The 16,563-nt window shown below is 42.3% G+C and overlaps 1 protein-coding gene across 5 annotated transcripts in view; it reads left to right on the top strand.

Annotated features, from left to right (window-relative positions):
• SEC23A (SEC23 homolog A, COPII coat complex component) overlaps positions 1-15,290 on the top strand; it is a 62,074-nt gene extending 46,784 nt beyond the window's left edge. For 4 of the 5 annotated variants that reach the window (XM_061611696.1, XM_061611695.1, XM_061611694.1 and 1 more), the window contains exons 17-21: positions 890-976; positions 5,008-5,163; positions 5,941-6,006; positions 11,037-11,131; positions 11,470-11,498. In XM_061611696.1, coding sequence (XP_061467680.1) covers positions 890-976; positions 5,008-5,163; positions 5,941-6,006; positions 11,037-11,131; positions 11,470-11,473 — 408 coding nt within the window. In that variant the 3' untranslated portion in view covers positions 11,474-11,498. Of the gene's footprint in view, positions 1-889; positions 977-5,007; positions 5,164-5,940; positions 6,007-11,036; positions 11,132-11,469; positions 11,499-14,219 lie in introns of those variants that run through there. The other variant, XM_061611698.1, reaches the window with a different exon arrangement.
• The last annotated feature ends 1,273 nt before the right edge of the window (positions 15,291-16,563 follow it).

The following is a 16,563-nucleotide window of genomic DNA, read 5'->3' as shown; positions in this document are numbered from 1 at the left end:
AATACATATAAACGTAAGGTTTTGAATTTATATAAGCTTTGCCCAAAGCAACATGCCAAAGATTTAAGATCAGGGACAGAAGTCTTACATATATTGCTTGCTGGGTAGAGATACTAGGCTGGCATGCATGAGGGACAGAAGGTTTTTCAGGGTGGCCCCTTAGCTGTTGAACTCTCTGCCCCAAGAGGTACAATCAGCTTCTTCCTTGCTATCATGTAGGCAGACTCTAAAAACATTTTTATTCATGACCACTTTTAGTGGGGGTGTATAAGAGGTAGGGCCTTCTATTTTTTTTTTGGTATGGCCAGCTGATAGAAATAGCTATGCTACTGTGCACTGTTTGATATTATTTTATATGGCTTTAAAGTGTTTCTATATGTTGTAAGCCACAGTCAGATGATAGTACAGATTGAACAGCGGCATATAAATTTGTTAGTTAAATAAGATATTAATTATATAGATCAGTTCTGTATAGTAAAAATAGTATTCTAATAGGTGCTTGAAAGGAATAACTGCAAAAAGAAAACCTGGAAATAAAGAAAAAAGACTGGTTCATATATGATCTAAATGAAAGCTTTAAATGTTAAAGTAATTTCACATAGATAAAACTGCTTGGCTGATAAAAGGGAAAGGCAAGAGGAGGAAAGAAATCCATCTTTGATTTTGCAATTCTACTTTTGAATATATTTTGTTTTTTGAACCTTTACACTTAATTCAAAATGAGAATGCAGGTTTATAGGGGCCATATATGAGACACAGTACAGGAACATTTCAGAAGTAATTGGTTCTTGGTGTTATGTGACTTGCTAAATGGAACTGACAAAACTGAATCCTCACAAATAATTGGACTTCTTCTGTATATGAAGACATTTTTCTCCCTTTATATTAGCCTGTTCTTTTAGACAGCAGCAGTATTCTGCCTGATCGCATTCTACTCATGGACACCTTTTTCCAGATCCTTATTTATCATGGAGAGGTAAGATCAAGTCACTTTTGCTTCCATCTCCTACTGTTTGGGCATACTTATTAACAATAAGAGAGCCAGTGTGGTGTAGTGGTTAAGGTGTTGGACTATGACCTGGGAGACCAGGGTTCAAATCCTCACACAGCCATGAAGCTCACTGGGTGACCTTGGGCCAGTCACTGCCTCTCAACCTCAGAGGAAGGCAATGGTAAAGCACCTCTGAATACCGCTTACCATTAAAACCCTGTTCATAGGGTCGCCATAAGTCTGAATCAGCTTGAAGGCAGTCCATCATCATCATATTAACAATAATCACTGCAACCCACAAATGCCAACAGCATTGTTTTTGAGGCCATTTCTGATGCTTTGTCCAGTTTCAGGAGTAGCTTAGTCATGTGGAATTGATTCTGGGTGCAGGAGGGCTCAGAAGCCTTGCTGTTATGTGTGGAGCTCATTGAAGAACCTTTTGGTACTCATCTCAGAACCTTTTCATGGTCATAATTGTACAGGAATATTCTGTGAAAGTGCTTAGTACGTAGGTCATTATAAAATGAGGCCTTGAAAACGAATACATTACTACCTGCTGTAGTCATGACACTTGCTATTGTCAGTAAACATATTATTGAAATGCTTTAGCCAAGGGTGTAGCGAGACAATTTTAATTGGGGGGGCAGAAGAGTTGGGGCATTGGTCACTATATAAGAGGTTTCTGGGGGAAAACATTTTCCTAGGTAATGACAAAAAAACCCCAATTTATGCATTTTAACTAGGAACTATGACTTGTGAAGTTCACAAAAAATGAATCAATTTAAATACAGTATTTTCCACATGCAAAATAGTTGTGTAAACTAAATAACAGTGACTAGGGAGTAAATGTATATTGTGTGAGTCATCCTACCATAATGATCTGAACTGTAATAATTAAGTCTAATACGACGTGCTTTCTCTGCAAACTTGCAGAGGAACTGTTCACTTGAGATTCCTTCAAATATGTTACTTTCAAAAGTCAAGATTACCAAGTTTGTATTTCTCTGATGAAGCATTGAACACCTGTATGGTGTCAGCACATGCGTCAAAGTTGAGTATAAATCTTCACACACAGCAGTAGATGCACCAAAGGTGAGTCCTGCAGCATAAAAAGTTTACATGCGTGGAAAGGCTTCCTTGTACAGGTACGATGTTTTAGTAAGCTCATGAAGTGTGAGTTCAGTTTTCCTGAGGCAGCTGCTTCTTGGTCTCCTTTGCCATGCCAGGAAAGCAGTTAATAGAAGTTTCACTTTAAAAATTAAATTAATTACCTATAAACATCACTTTTTATGTTCACTTTTTTATTTTATGTTCACCGCCCAGAGAGCTATCGCTAGTCGGGCGGTATATAAATTTAATAAATAATAAATAATAAAATAAATAATTTTTAAAAGGAAATGCTTGACAGCATGTCATGTAGGAACTATACATCTCGCTGAATTACAGGTGCTACAATTAACTGTAGAAGCACACAATCTCCGTTCTGCAGAAATGCCCTGGGCCAACCAGTTAACATTGCTTCTGATGGCTCTACCAGCATATGCCACATACCCTATATTGGTAGTACATAAGTTTTCATGAGAAAAGTTAATTTAGGTCAATTATTTATAATGATTTGCACAGTAGGGTGGAGGTCTAAAACAGTTGCAACTAAAGCTCTAGTCACGTTATATTCTTCAAAACCATATTGAAATGGAACCAGATTGAAAGGATATCTGTTTCAAGTTTTTAAAACAAACTAGGGAAGAAATGCCCCCCAGACATGCACGCACACACAATATTCCAACTCCCCATTGCCTGGGCTAAGTTAGTAAGGTCTCATGAGGCTTCCTGGGCTTTGGAGAGCCAGCTCACTCACCTCTCTGCTTCTTCTCAGGTTCTGCCCTGGACTAGGCTAGGCTGCTGTACTGTCCAGGCCCAAAAGCCTAGGCACACACACCAGATGCACTAATAGCACGCACCACCTACAGAGGCTTCTTGAGCACTACAGGGGAGGGGGATATCAGTGTTGTCAACAAAGAAATTTTTTTCCCACCAGACCCAAGCCCTGAATCCCCCCAAAACTGACCTTAACCCACTAGACACCGTATTTGATAACATTTTTGCATTATTGTGAAACACTGTTATGAGGAATTGCTTAACAAGGTAGATAATAGAATTTGAAAGTACTAGCAACCACTGATGTGTTGTATTTAAGTTTGGAACTACAGATAGAAATATATGTGTGTGTCCTTTAGATCTGGGAGAAATATGGAGGTTTTATATTCCTGGATTTTTTAAGGTTAAAAAATACTCTCTCTGTGTGTGTGTTTGGTTGGCTACTCTGCGAACAGGATGATGGACTAGATGGGCCTTTGCCTGATCCAGCAGGCTCTTCCTGTGATGATTATAAGATGTACTGTTTATACAAAGGATATGCGTTGTGGAACCTTATTAAATACAAATAGAGGTTCCTCATGGGTGAGGCAAGTGCACTGTATGCATACTCAGGCCATTTATTTCTGAGGCTTATAGTTCCTAATCATGTCTCCTTTGGTGGTGCTTAGCCTACATCACACTTTGATTGGCTATAATATTGCCTGTACATTTTCCTTCTCAGTCAGCCAATTGGCAAGAACCTCCTTGTCTTTATACTTTTAAAAAACAAGCATACCAGAGGATCTGGAGACTTGACTTAGAAATCCTTGTCTCTGTCACTGCCTTATTGTGTTGTGTTGGGTAAATTACTCAGTCATCTTTTCAATCAAAGGGGTAGTCAACTAGCCATGGCTTACAGCAGAAATGAAACAATAATCAAGTAGCACTTTAGAGACTGTACATAGGAACAGAAATGTAAACAATGAAAAATAGAAGAAAATATCGCAAAGTAGTTTTCTTCAAAAAACAACAACTAGATTTTGGCTAGACAGTTTCATGAAATACATAGTATAGCAAGGGGGGGATGAAATTGAAGTATTTGTAAAGACCACCAGATTCTGACCATAAAATGTTTGACATCCACTAGATTTCCCACTAGCCACTATAGACAGCAAAATTCGCCACCAGACATGCACCTAAAACCACTAGATTTTAGTGGAAAAATAATTAAATTGGCAACAATTGGGAGAGATGCTCTGCAATGTATAATAATACTGTCCTTCCCACCTTGACTTCCTCCAGTTGCAAACCCTTAGGTTTGCCAACTCCCTCCCCCATCCATCAAGCTTTGTGTTCACTTCATTCACACTGTTTGGTGTGCTTGGTATCTACCTCTTTTTATCCATGAGACAAAGTTACTGTGGATTCTTGTGGGAAACTTTATTGATCACATCCAGTCACATTCTTGGCCTAATCCCTCCTGCCCCTTTTCCCGCTCCTCCGAGTTCCTCCGTTCAACTACTGGGCCCTGCTCAGGACAAACTTCTAAAACACAAACTTATTAGTAACAGAATACAACATTGTGTTTGCATTCCTTTGGTAACTATGCCCTGCTCCTCTCTTTGGATGCCTAAACTGTATTTCTAAAAGCTCAACTGAAGTTTTAAGTTACTACAATGCTAGAAATTTGGGGACTGAAGGAAAATATCATTTGGGGGGACAGAAGTATCATTTTGGAGGGCAGTGTCCTCATTTGCCCCCCTGTTGCTACACCCCTGGTTTTAGCATATTTCAATTAACATATAGTAGTAAGTAGGCAGTTCTATAACTACTTACTATGACATAATTGTTTTGAGGACACTGGGACTAAGCATTGTGTATAATGGAAGAGAGAAAAACTGATAACGGAGACTAACAGAGCCATTGGCTGAAAAATGAGAAAATGCTGTGTGTCATTCAGGACATAATGGAATATCATAGTTGATTATTTGCTCTCAGTAAAAATATAATTACAGCAGTGTAGCTCAGTCATTAAATCAATGCTAAAATATTGTCTGGCTTACTCCCCAAGATTTCTTTCTGTTTGCTACTCTGAGTATGGATTATGTAAACCTTGTTTTAATGAATGAAACAATGTGTGTTAAATTAATACTCTATAGACCATAGCTCAATGGCGCAAGTCAGGCTACCAGGACATGCCAGAGTATGAAAACTTCCGCCATTTGCTCCAAGCTCCAGCAGATGATGCACAGGAAATTCTTCATTCCAGATTTCCAATGCCACGGTACATAGATACAGAGCATGGAGGCAGTCAGGTAAAATAATGTTGCTTCAATTTATGGAATCATCTTGATAAATACAAATGCAGGCCAAATCAGTGATCCAATCTTGCACTGATATACATTTTTAATTTTGTGTAATTGAAAGTGGTATGGTTTATGACTAAACTTCTGTCATACTGAAACTGTTATGGCTCTTGTGCTAGGCTGCAGGTTTAAGCTGTGCTCTACCTTTTCTGGTCTGATTTAGATAAATGAGCAGCAATCTCCTTGTTATTACCTGCATAGGCTCTCAATATATATCTCACTTTTAATCATGCTTCCCATTCTGCAACACTTGATTGAGATGACAGCACTCAGATGTTGAATAGTAACTCTGTTGCTACTTGAGAACACGTTGTTCAGCTGTCAAATATCAAGAGGAGTGTATATGATACCGTATTCATATACAGTAGAGCCCCACTCATACGGCAGGTTAGGTTCCAGACCCCTGCCGAAAAGCAAAAACCACCGAAAAGCAGATCAGCTGTAGCGTGGGGGTCTGGAACCTAACCCACTGATCACGCAGGAGGAGGAGAAGATCAGCTGTAGAGCGCTGCAGCTGATCTTCCCCTCCTCCGGCACAATCAGCTCGAGCGCCGGAGTCTGATCGCTCCAGAAGAGGAGATCGGCTGTAGCACTGCCCTACAGACTAAATAACAGCATGCAATTGGTAGGCTGTATGATGATCATCCTTGTGTGAAACTGGCAGGTTTTCATATTGTCGTGAAAAAATAATTATTTAGAGTAACTTTCTTTTGTTTTTGTTTAAAGGCTCGTTTTCTGCTTTCTAAAGTAAATCCCTCTCAGACGCACAATAATATGTATGCCTGGGGTCAGGTAAGTTTCAACAGAAATAACCAAAACTCTAATCCTTAAAAATATGCAGAGACGAAAGTAGATTCTCTCATGGATGACAGAGGTCTCCAAGCGGGTAGTGTAGCTCCCCATACAGCTCAGAGACAGGAAATGCTTCAGCAAATACTTTTGCTCCTCCCCTCTTGTTGAGGCTCAGTTTATTTCCTGTCTCAGCTCGGCGTACATCTTATTTTATTTCTCCTCACTGAGGGCTATCTGTTTTTCTCTTTACTGAAGCTATCAGCTTTTTCTATTTTATATGTTTCTCTTTCCTCCCTTCATACTTACCTCTGTTTCTCCTTCCTTAAAAAAAAGAAAGAAACCGTCCTGTCATATTCTCTTCACTCACCTTCTGTCAGCTATTCCTTGTGCAGCACTCAGCAGTAGCCTTAGACAGCACCCATCCGCTACAGATTCACACCATTATGCGGCAGGCACCAAAACTGGACGTTGATGATCCCGCTGAGGGGACTTCATCAAAAGGCTGTCTGCTATCCTTGGTAGGTAAGTCCACGGAGGTGTCACTAAGATCTTTGGGGTTCAGGGAAGCACCAGCGCCTGCCATGCGGGAAGGAGCGGAGCAACAGCACCCGTCACTTCTGAGGCAGCGCTCGCCATTTTTGAGCATAGCAGAGGTGCCCGCCAGTTTGGAGCACAGTGGAGCTGCTACACCGGGAGCAAGAACCCCATCCTGTGTTGAGGAGGTGGTAGTAATGGGGCATGACCAATCAAGCCATGCTTCAGCTGTAGAACAGTAGCCTGTTCACAGATCAGGCCAGTCGCAACAGGTTACGCCTCCCCCTCCATCCAGCAACAGCCCAATAAGTCTTGCTGCCGAACCTTTTTTGCCTGAGGTGTGGTGATTTTTGCTCCTGGCTGCTTTTAGAGCTCAAAAGGCTCTGCTCTTCTGTATGCAGTGATTTTTGGCCTCACTATTTTTGTATTTGGCTGCATTTAGAGGTCAAACCGCTCCCCTCCACTGTATGTGGTTATTTTTGGCTTCACTATTCTACCGCACCCCTCTACCTGTGTGTGTGTTGATTAATCAGGAATCTATCCATATAATGCCTGGTACCGCTTCCCTTCACTGTATGCATGTAACCGTGGCTGGGCCATCCTGGGCTGTTTTTATGGATATCTTTATTGAGGCACAGTGCAGTGATATGCAGCTGCAGCCATCTCAGTGGCCATCAGTTTCATACATTTCATGGCCCGTGTCAGAAGGAAATCCACCAGGAGGAATGTTGACCTGCAATTTGGGCTTCACCTTGTGTGCACAGTACTTGGTCATCTCAGGCCCTAAGGTAAGCAAGGCAGCCAATACCTTCTAAGTATACCTTCTCAGAAATCGCACCAGAGCAGCAACGTTTGGTGTGGACACTGCTTGTGATGAGAGAAATGGGCAGCTCTTTATCACTCTTCGCTGTGTTTTGGGTCCTAGCCTGTACAGTAACTTGTCCCTTGGGTCCTCCTCCGTGCCTGAGGACTGGAAAGTGGCAAATGTAACGCCAATCTTCAAAAAGGGATCCAGAGGGGATCCCGGAAATTACAGGCCAGTTAGCTTAACTTCTGTCCCTGGAAAACTGGTAGAAAGTATTATTAAAGCTAGATTAACTAAGCACATAGAAGAACAAGCCTTGCTGAAGCAGAGCCAGCATGGCTTCTGCAAGGGAAAGTCCTGTCTCAGTGACCTATTAGAATTCTTTGAGAGTGTCAACAAGCATATAGATAGAGGTGATCCAGTGGACATAGTGTACTTAGACTTTCAAAAAGCGTTTGACAAGGTACCTCACCAAAGGCTTCTGAGGAAGCTTAGCAGTCATGGAATAAGAGGAGAGGTCCTCTTGTGGATAAGAAATTGGTTAAGAAGCAGAAAGCAGAGAGTAGGAATAAACGGACAGTTCTCCCAATGGAGGGCTGTAGAAAGTGGAGTCCCTCAAGGATCGGTATTGGGACCTGTACTTTTCAACTTGTTCATTAATGACCTAGAATTAGGAGTGAGCAGTGAAGTGGCCAAGTTTGCTGACGACACTAAATTGTTCAGGGTTGTTAAAACAAAAAGGGATTGCGAAGAGCTCCAAAAAGACCTCTCCAAACTGAGTGAATGGGCAGAAAAATGGCAAATGCAATTCAATATAAACAAGTGTAAAATTATGCATATTGGAGCAAACAATCTTAATTTCACATATACGCTCATGGGGTCTGAACTGGCGGTGACCGACCAGGAGAGAGACCTCGGGGTTGTAGTGGACAGCACGATAAATGTCGACCCAGTGTGCGGCAGCTGTGAAAAAGGCAAATTCCATGCTAGCGATAATTAGGAAAGGTATTGAAAATAAAACAGCCGATATCATAATGCCATTGTATAAATCTATGGTGCGGCCGCATTTGGAATACTGTGTACAGTTCTGGTCGCCTCATCTCAAAAAGGATATTCTAGAGTTGGAAAAGGTTCAGAAGAGGGCAACCAGAATGATCAAGGGGATGGAGCGACTCCCTTACGAGGAAAGGTTGCAGCATTTGGGGCTTTTTAGTTTAGAGAAAAGGCGGGTCAGAGGAGACATGATAGAAGTGTATAAAATTATGCATGGCATTGAGAAAGTGGATAGAGAAAAGTTCTTCTCCCTCTCTCATAATACTAGAACTCGTGGACATTCAAAGCAGCTGAATGTTGGAAGATTCAGGACAGACAAAAGGAAGTACTCAGCGCATAGTTAAACTATGGAATTTGCTCCCACAAGATGCAGTAATGGCCACTAGCTTGGATGGCTTTAAAAGAAGATTAGACAAATTCATGGAGGACAGGGCTATCAATGGCTACTAGCCATGATGGCTGTGCTCTGCCACCCTAGTCAGAGGCAGCATGCTTCTGAAAACCAGTTGCCGGAAGCCTCAGGAGGGGAGAGTGTTCTTGCACTCGGGTCCTGCTTGCGGGCTTCCCCCAGGCACCTGGTTGGCCACTGTGAGAACAGGATGCTGGACTAGATGGGCCACTGGCCTGATCCAGCAGGCTGTTCTTATGTTCTTAGTGACTGTGGAAAGAGCTTAGCTTTTCTACTCAGAACCCTGAGGAAAGGGCCTAGCTTTGCTATGCAGAATCCTTGGACATAGTGTAGGCCTCTGCTGAGGAGGTTTCCCACCATTTTTATGGTCCTAGTCTGTCCAGTGACTGTGGAAAGGGCCTAACTTTACCGTTCAGAGTTCTTGGACAGAGATGATATTATTATTGTTATTGTTATGATTGCATTTATATACTGCCCCATAGCCAAAGCTCTCTGGGCAGTTTGCAACAATTAAAAATATTACAAACAAATATACAAATTTAAAAACACATTTTAAAAAGAAATTTAAAAATGCATGCTAAAATGCCTGGGAGAAGAGGAAAGTCTTGACCTGGCACCAAAAAGATAACAGTGTTGGCACCAGGTACATCTCGTCAGGAAAATTATTCCATACTTTGGGGGCCACCACTGAGAAGGCCCTCTCCCTCGTTGCCATCCTCCGAGCTTCCCTCAGAGGAGGGCCTTTCATGTTGAGCGTAGTGTACAGATGGGTTCGTGTTGGGAGAGGCTTTCCATCGGGTATTGTGGTCCCAAGCCTTGTATGGCATAGTCCTTTGCTGAGGAGTTTTCCTGCGATTTTTATACTACCTGAAGAGGTTTCCCACCATTTTTATGGTCCTAGTCTGTTCAGTGATGGCGGAAAGGGCTTTCCATTCAGAGCCCTTGGGCAGGGTTATGGCATAGTCCTTTGCTAAGGAGTTTTTCCCTGCCTTTTTTATGGTACCTCTGTCCCCACTTGATCCTAGTGTGTCTGGTGGAAAGGGCCTAATTTTCTGTTCAGAACTGTTGGGCAGAGATATGTCATAGTCCTCAGCTGGGAAGCTTTCCCGCCTTTCTTTATGAGAGGCACTAGAACAGCAAGTTCAATGTTTCTAAGAGACCTAATTCCCTTTTTCTCTAGGCTGGAACAGCAGCAGGCTATTTCCAGGGCAACAGTAGAATAATGTGGTGACTCCTCTAGGGGGCCTCAGTGTAGTGAAGGCATATGGATTGCCTCATGAGCTTCAGCTCAAAGCTCCAGTTATCCCAAGACCAGAACAGCAGCAGGCCGTTTCTAAAGGCAACAACAGAGCAACCTGATGGCTCCTCTAGGGGACCTCAGTGTAAGGAGGGCATATGAATTGCCTCATGAGCCTCAGCTCAAAGCTCCAGTTCTCCCAAGGCCTGAACAATAGCAGGCCATCTTCAGAGGCAATAGTAGAATACAGTAGGGCCCCACTCATACGGCGGGTTAGAGATCAGACCCCCGCCAAAAAGCGCCAAAAAGTGGGACATAGCACTTTATCAGCTGTACAATACAGCTGTAGTGCGGGGAGCTCCAGCTGCCGCACTCCAGCTGGCAGCGCTTGGCCCCTGAAGCTCCCCGCACTACAGTTGATCACACACTACAACTGATCAGCTGTAGCATGGGGAGCGCCATGTGCCAAGCGCTGTCAGCTGGAGCATGGCGGATGGAGGTCACCGTGCTACAGCTGATCACCCCACTGGCACTGTATTAGCGGGGCACTGAAAAGCTGGTCCGTACTGTAATCTGGTGACTCCTCTAGGGGCCTCAGTGTAGTGAAGATATGAATTGCCTCATGGGCTGCAGTTGGAAGCCCCAGTCTGTTCCTATGGACAGTGGCAGCCCTTCATAACTCTGTGTAATGTTTGCAGCCCTTCATAACTGTCTCTGTGAATTTTTTGGATTTATCCATTTACTTCCTTACAGAGGAGGATCTTACTGTCATTCCGGTGGGAAAACATAAATAAGCAAGATAAGTAAATTAAGCTGAATTTAGCTTGTCAATTACATGAGGCTTTCTACCCTATCTATTTCTAGGGTGTCAATACAAAGCTCCAGTTTGCTTCTCTGAATAGTTGCAGCCCTTCACAACTGTCTGAGTAAATATTTGGATTTATCCAGTGACTTCCTTGGAAGCGCTAAGGGTTCCCTTGTTATCATCCTAGGTAAATGTAAATGAAGCTGACTGCTCGTTAAGTCTTCCCCTCCCCAGCAGGCACCTGGACGACTTAAGGCAGTTCAAAATTCCATTTAGCATTTGGTAAGGCTTACTTCACAGTTTCACTTTGTGTAACTAGGCTCAAGGTTACTCACATTGGCATATATGTGCTGAGGTGGTGGTGGTTGTTCAGTGAACTCCTGGCTTTCATCTGCAGGTCCCTGGGCGACTTATAATAGTTTAAAATTCCGTATTAAATTTATCAAAACAATTTAGCGTTTGGTAAGACTTACTTCACTGTTCAGTTTGTGTAACTTGACTCAAAGTTACACACATGGGCATATTTGTATGGATATTCGGTTTCACTACATGCAATTAAGCATTTCAGTGGTTAAAGAAAAGAAAAATCTTTTTTGATTTTACTGTTTTTGTTTTGACAGGTAGTTCTCTGGACTGGTTACTGCACAGGTACTTAGTCAGAATATGTATTTACTTCCTGTGGCTGACTCTCCAGTATTTACTTCCTGTGGTTGACTCTCCAGCAGCCCCATATGTCCAGGGGAGGCTCACAGGCAGTACATGAGTACAGCAGCAGGCTCCTGCTGTTTCGGGTGGCTAGGGGTTCAAAGCATTTTGTCCCTGTTTAGGCAGTCAGGGCATGTTCATCATGTCTGGTGACCACTGCTGGTCTTGTCTTCCATGTATTTGCCTTTTTTTGGGGGGGGGACCCAGACAAGCTGCTGGCTTCCTCCCTGCATAACTACAGGGTAGCTGTAAGGCTACCCAAGCTGTTGGCTATCTCTCTGTGTAACCACAGGGTGGCCTTAAGACAGTGGTAAGGTTATGAAGCAACTTGTGAATTCCATGGGGGTGCAAAGTTCTTTTTCTGCCAAAAAACTCCTTAAGGAATTCTGGTTGGTTTCTGGGAGCAATAGTCTCTGAGATGTTTCTTTCATTTTGAAATTAATCAGCTTGTTTAATCTTGCAACTGGTTTCCTCTTCAAATAGGAATTTCAGTTCTACTAGGTGATTGTATGAGGTAGTGCTAGTCGGACATCTTGGCCTGTTGGCCATGTTTGCTGGAAATGATAAGTTGGAGTTTACTTCATCATGGCATCTCCAGTGCATCTAGCCATGCTGTTTTCATGGTCCCTTTGCCCCAATTCATTTCATTCCAATACAGCTCATCCTGTGGAGAAGGCTGGGCACTTATTCGTTGTGCAAGGGGCTCTCTATGTATACCTTGGCCATACCTGAGACATTTGCTGGCCTGAGTCTCCATACGTCTCCTTAGCATAAAAGTTACCAGGGCCTCACTACCTCATGTTTCTTTCCACATCATAGGAAAGCAGGAGACGCAGGTCAAATCTGGCTCTCAAATGTTATCATGATGCTGATGCTAACCTCCTTTGAATCTTTGGGGTCAGTCCTTGTAAGAATTCTTTCCTTCAGAACAGTTCTTCTAGTGGCTATTATGACAGCACATAGGGTGTCTGAACTCCAGGCTCTATCTGTCAAAAAACACCTGTGTATTTTTCACAAAGACTACACACTAACCCAGCCTTTGTCACCAAAGTAAACATGGCCTTCCACAGGCAACAAGAAATAATTCTTCCTTCTTTCTGTCCTAACCCTTCTCACACCAAAGAGAAGGCGTGGCACTTAGATGTCACTGAAAGTATATATTAATAGAACCAAACTGCTTAGGCGATCCAAGACCCTATTTGTGTCCTTCCATCCTGCCACTATAGGGAAAAAAGTATCAAGTTCAACCCTAGCTCGTTGGATCAGACCTTGCATTTCCTTATCATACGAGTCCCTACACTTGCAATCACCACTGCACTTTACAGCACACTCCACTAGGTCTGCCGCTACATCAGCGTTTCTTCCACAAATGCTCTGTAAAGCAGCGACGTCGTCTGCTCCTAGTACCTTCACCAAGCACTATACAATTGATCTATACACCTTGGTGGAGGCGTGATTTGGCCAGAGTTCTGCAACAGATCTTATCCTCCTCTGGGCCTTCCATTATCCCACCCTAGGTCTGCAGCTTTAGTACATCCCATTGGAGATCTCTGTCACCCATGAGAGAAGGAAACATTTGTTCTTACCGTAAATGTTTCTTCATGGATGACAAGAGGTCTCCAAGGCCCACCCTTACAGTATTTGTGAGTCTCTGTATTTATGTATTTATTTGTTTGTTTATTTTCCGGTGGCTGGGACTGAATCAGGGAGTGCCATGGCTCCTTTCTACTCTATTTGTTGATGGTCAGTTGACCTTATTCCTAGCACGTTTTGTTCCTAACACGTTTGTTGTATGGATGAGTGTTCTCTTTTTCATGTACTATGTTTGATCCTTGAGTTTTCTGTTGAGGCTGATCTCTAAAGCCTTTCCAAGAAATAAACTGAGCCTCAACAAGAGGGGAGGAGCAAAAGTATTTGCTGAAGTATTTCCTGTCTCTGAGCTGTAGCGGGAGCTACACTACCCGCTTGGAGACCTCTTGTCATCCATTAAGAAACACAGTTTATGGTAAGAACAAACTGTTCCATTCAGTGAACTATGTATGAAAGGGGGGAAAATAGTTTTGTCAGTGACACCAAAATCATCTGGACAGCTGAAGGCACTTACATTGTATGAAATTCAGTGGTATAGGATGTTGTGATGTCCTCTTGTATAAACAAAGATTAGTAAATACATGGAGGATCTAGGTCTGTTAGCTTGGCTGTAGCTCAGTGGTAAGAGCACATGGTTTGTATGCAAAAGGCCCCATCTGTGACATCTCCAAATGGGCATGGAAAGACTGATACTCTGGAGAATCACTGCCACTCAGTGTAGACAGTACTGTAAGGCAAATGCATTTGTTCCAGCTAACGCTGGTAACCCCAGGTTTAGAAGTGGTATGTCTGTGATAGGGGCAAACAGGTGATAGCTTTGTCCATCAGGCTCATGAGCTTCCTTGGGTCATCTGACTGGCTGCTATGGTAACAGTGCTTTCACCGCAGTGGACCTTGATCTAACCCAGCTGTCAGCTGTCAAGTAAAGGGAAATGTGGAGGTATATTGGTTACTATGATAACTCTTTACAGTGATTAGACTTCTTACTGATATTTCATAGTACGTGTTCTCATGTTATATTTTTGGCTTCTCATAATGAATGTGACAATATGTTTTGTAACACTTTCCCTTATAGGAATCTGGAGCACCCATTCTCACAGATGATGTGAGTTTGCAAGTCTTCATGGATCATTTGAAGAAACTTGCTGTATCAAGTGCTGCCTAAGTGTGAAGTGTTACAGATGTTGATTGGATGAATCAACATTTCAGCTTTATTTTCCATTTTATGTACTGCTCTGATGTGTGCAAGCTGCCTAACTACATCTTAAAACAGTGTAGTTTTCAAAAGAGCATTTATTATCAAAGACTTAAGTACAAACTACAGTTCAGAAAAGTAAAGCGAATTGAGAAATAATTTTGGGGGGGATATTTTCCTGTAATTTGTCTTAGTCCATTGATTATAACTTTGTACTATCTTTTATATTCTGATGGTGGAAAATACTATTCTGGCTTGCACTGCAAAAATGTAGTAAGCATTGTAACAGGTCCGTCAACAGCACTGGGCTTTCATGATTAGCCTTGTGGCATATTCATGTTTACTCTTCTTGGCTAGAAAAGAACAAAGAAACTGACTATAAAATGCTATAAATACAACTTCTTGAAATCTAAAAATATTTATTTTCTGCAATCAGCTGTAAGTTGATAGTTTAGTAAGTGTTGTTTTGTTTGTTTTTAATAGGAAATCTTTTATATCTTTTATAAGTGAAATTGAACAAGCAAAAATTGAAAAAGAATTGTCAATTGTTATTGAAAGCTTACAATTTGACAGTCCTCTGGATAATCTCTGGCAAAGCTGTAACTACTACAGTTAGTTCAAACACTATCAAATCTGGGTGCTCTCAAACAGAGGAGAAAAAATTATGTCGCTAGTATCTGGGCAGGACAAAACACGTATAGTATATAGAGTACCATAAACGAAATCATATTGCTGCCTGTTTCCACAACTAAATAATGCTTTTTTATTATAGCCATATAATAATATGGCATTGTGTGGTGCTTGTTTTGTGTTCTGCTTCTGTTTTATAAATTATGCAGGTTCTGATTCTTGTTGGAGTAGTATTACACAGTACATGCCATAATTGTAATGAATCTGGTAATACTCAGTTTTAGCTTTGTTTCTTTGAAAACAAATATATTCACTTTTGAACAATAAAGTTTTTTATGTATAGAACAGATGGTTGCATTGCAAATCTGTTTCTACAGGCAATAAAAACATTAAATACAAGTATACAGATTTAAACCATATCAAATTAAAACTCATAAATTAAACCCACAACTGTGGCCAAAGAGTCAGATGGCAGGCATCTTCAAGGGGGTGAAGAGTCTACAGAGCAGAGCTTGGAAAAGTTACTTTTTTGAACTGTAACTCCCATCAGCCCCAGCCATCATGGCCACTGGATTGGGCTGATGGGAGTTGTAGTTCAGAAAAGGAACTTCCAAGCTCTGCTACAGAGTTGTGTCCAATGGCTGGAGCTTTTCCATTCATGTAGCATTTGTTGATCAGGCAGAATCACTGAAGAAAATACTTAGGACAGAGCCCTTAGTTGTGTGGCCCACTGCAAGTAGGGTTGCCAGGCTCAGGGCCTGAGACTGATCCTGTATCTTTAGAAGAAGAGAAAGCCAGCCAAGTGCAGGTGTTCTTGCAACCCTGTAATGGGAAAAACCACAAGGTGGAATTCTCCCTTTCCCCTGCACAACTTTTAAAGATACAGAAGACGGTCTTCTGTATCCTCCTTGTGGTTTTTCCCATTACAGTGTTGCAAGAACACCTGCATTTGGCTGGCTTTCTCTTCTCCTACAGAGTCAGTCTCTGGCAACCCTAACTGCAAGCTTGGAACAATACGGTGGCAATCTCAGCTAACAAGATAAACTAGAAAGCAAAGTAAATAATAATAATAACCAAATAATAAGTCTAACCAAACTCCAACCACAGCAGAACATAAGAATACCAGAAGCACCAGACTGCAACTGGATCAGGCCAAAGGGGCCCATGTACTCCACACCCTGTTCTCACAGGGCCCAACCAGACGCATAACCAAGCAGGACTTAGGAGTGCAAGGGTTATCAGAGACTTAAGACTTTTCAAGCATGATTGCACAAGAGTAAACCCCATTGAACTCAATAAGCATGCAAATGATCAAACCTGCCCACCCTTTTGCCCCTTCTCCCTCTCTTTCCAATCCTCTCCTTCCCCCTCCCCACCTTCTGCTTCCCTCTCCCCCTTTCTCTTTTCCTCTACTCTCCCCTCCTGTTCCTCCTCCCCCATGGTCAGTTTTACCTATCCTGGCCAAGATTGCATGGGAGTAAATCCCACTGAACTCAGTAAGCATGCAAATGATCAGACCTGCCTTTCCCCTCTCTTCTCCTTTCTTCCTCTCCTCCCCTCTTCCTTCTCCCTCCTCCCCTGCCAACTGAAGCCC

Source organism: Rhineura floridana, chromosome 2 (assembly GCF_030035675.1).
Source record: "Rhineura floridana isolate rRhiFlo1 chromosome 2, rRhiFlo1.hap2, whole genome shotgun sequence".
NCBI classification, from domain to species: Eukaryota; Metazoa; Chordata; class Lepidosauria; order Squamata; family Rhineuridae; genus Rhineura; species Rhineura floridana.
The sequence above is the reverse complement of the archived record's forward strand: the minus strand, read 5'-3'. Positions and strand labels throughout refer to the sequence as shown.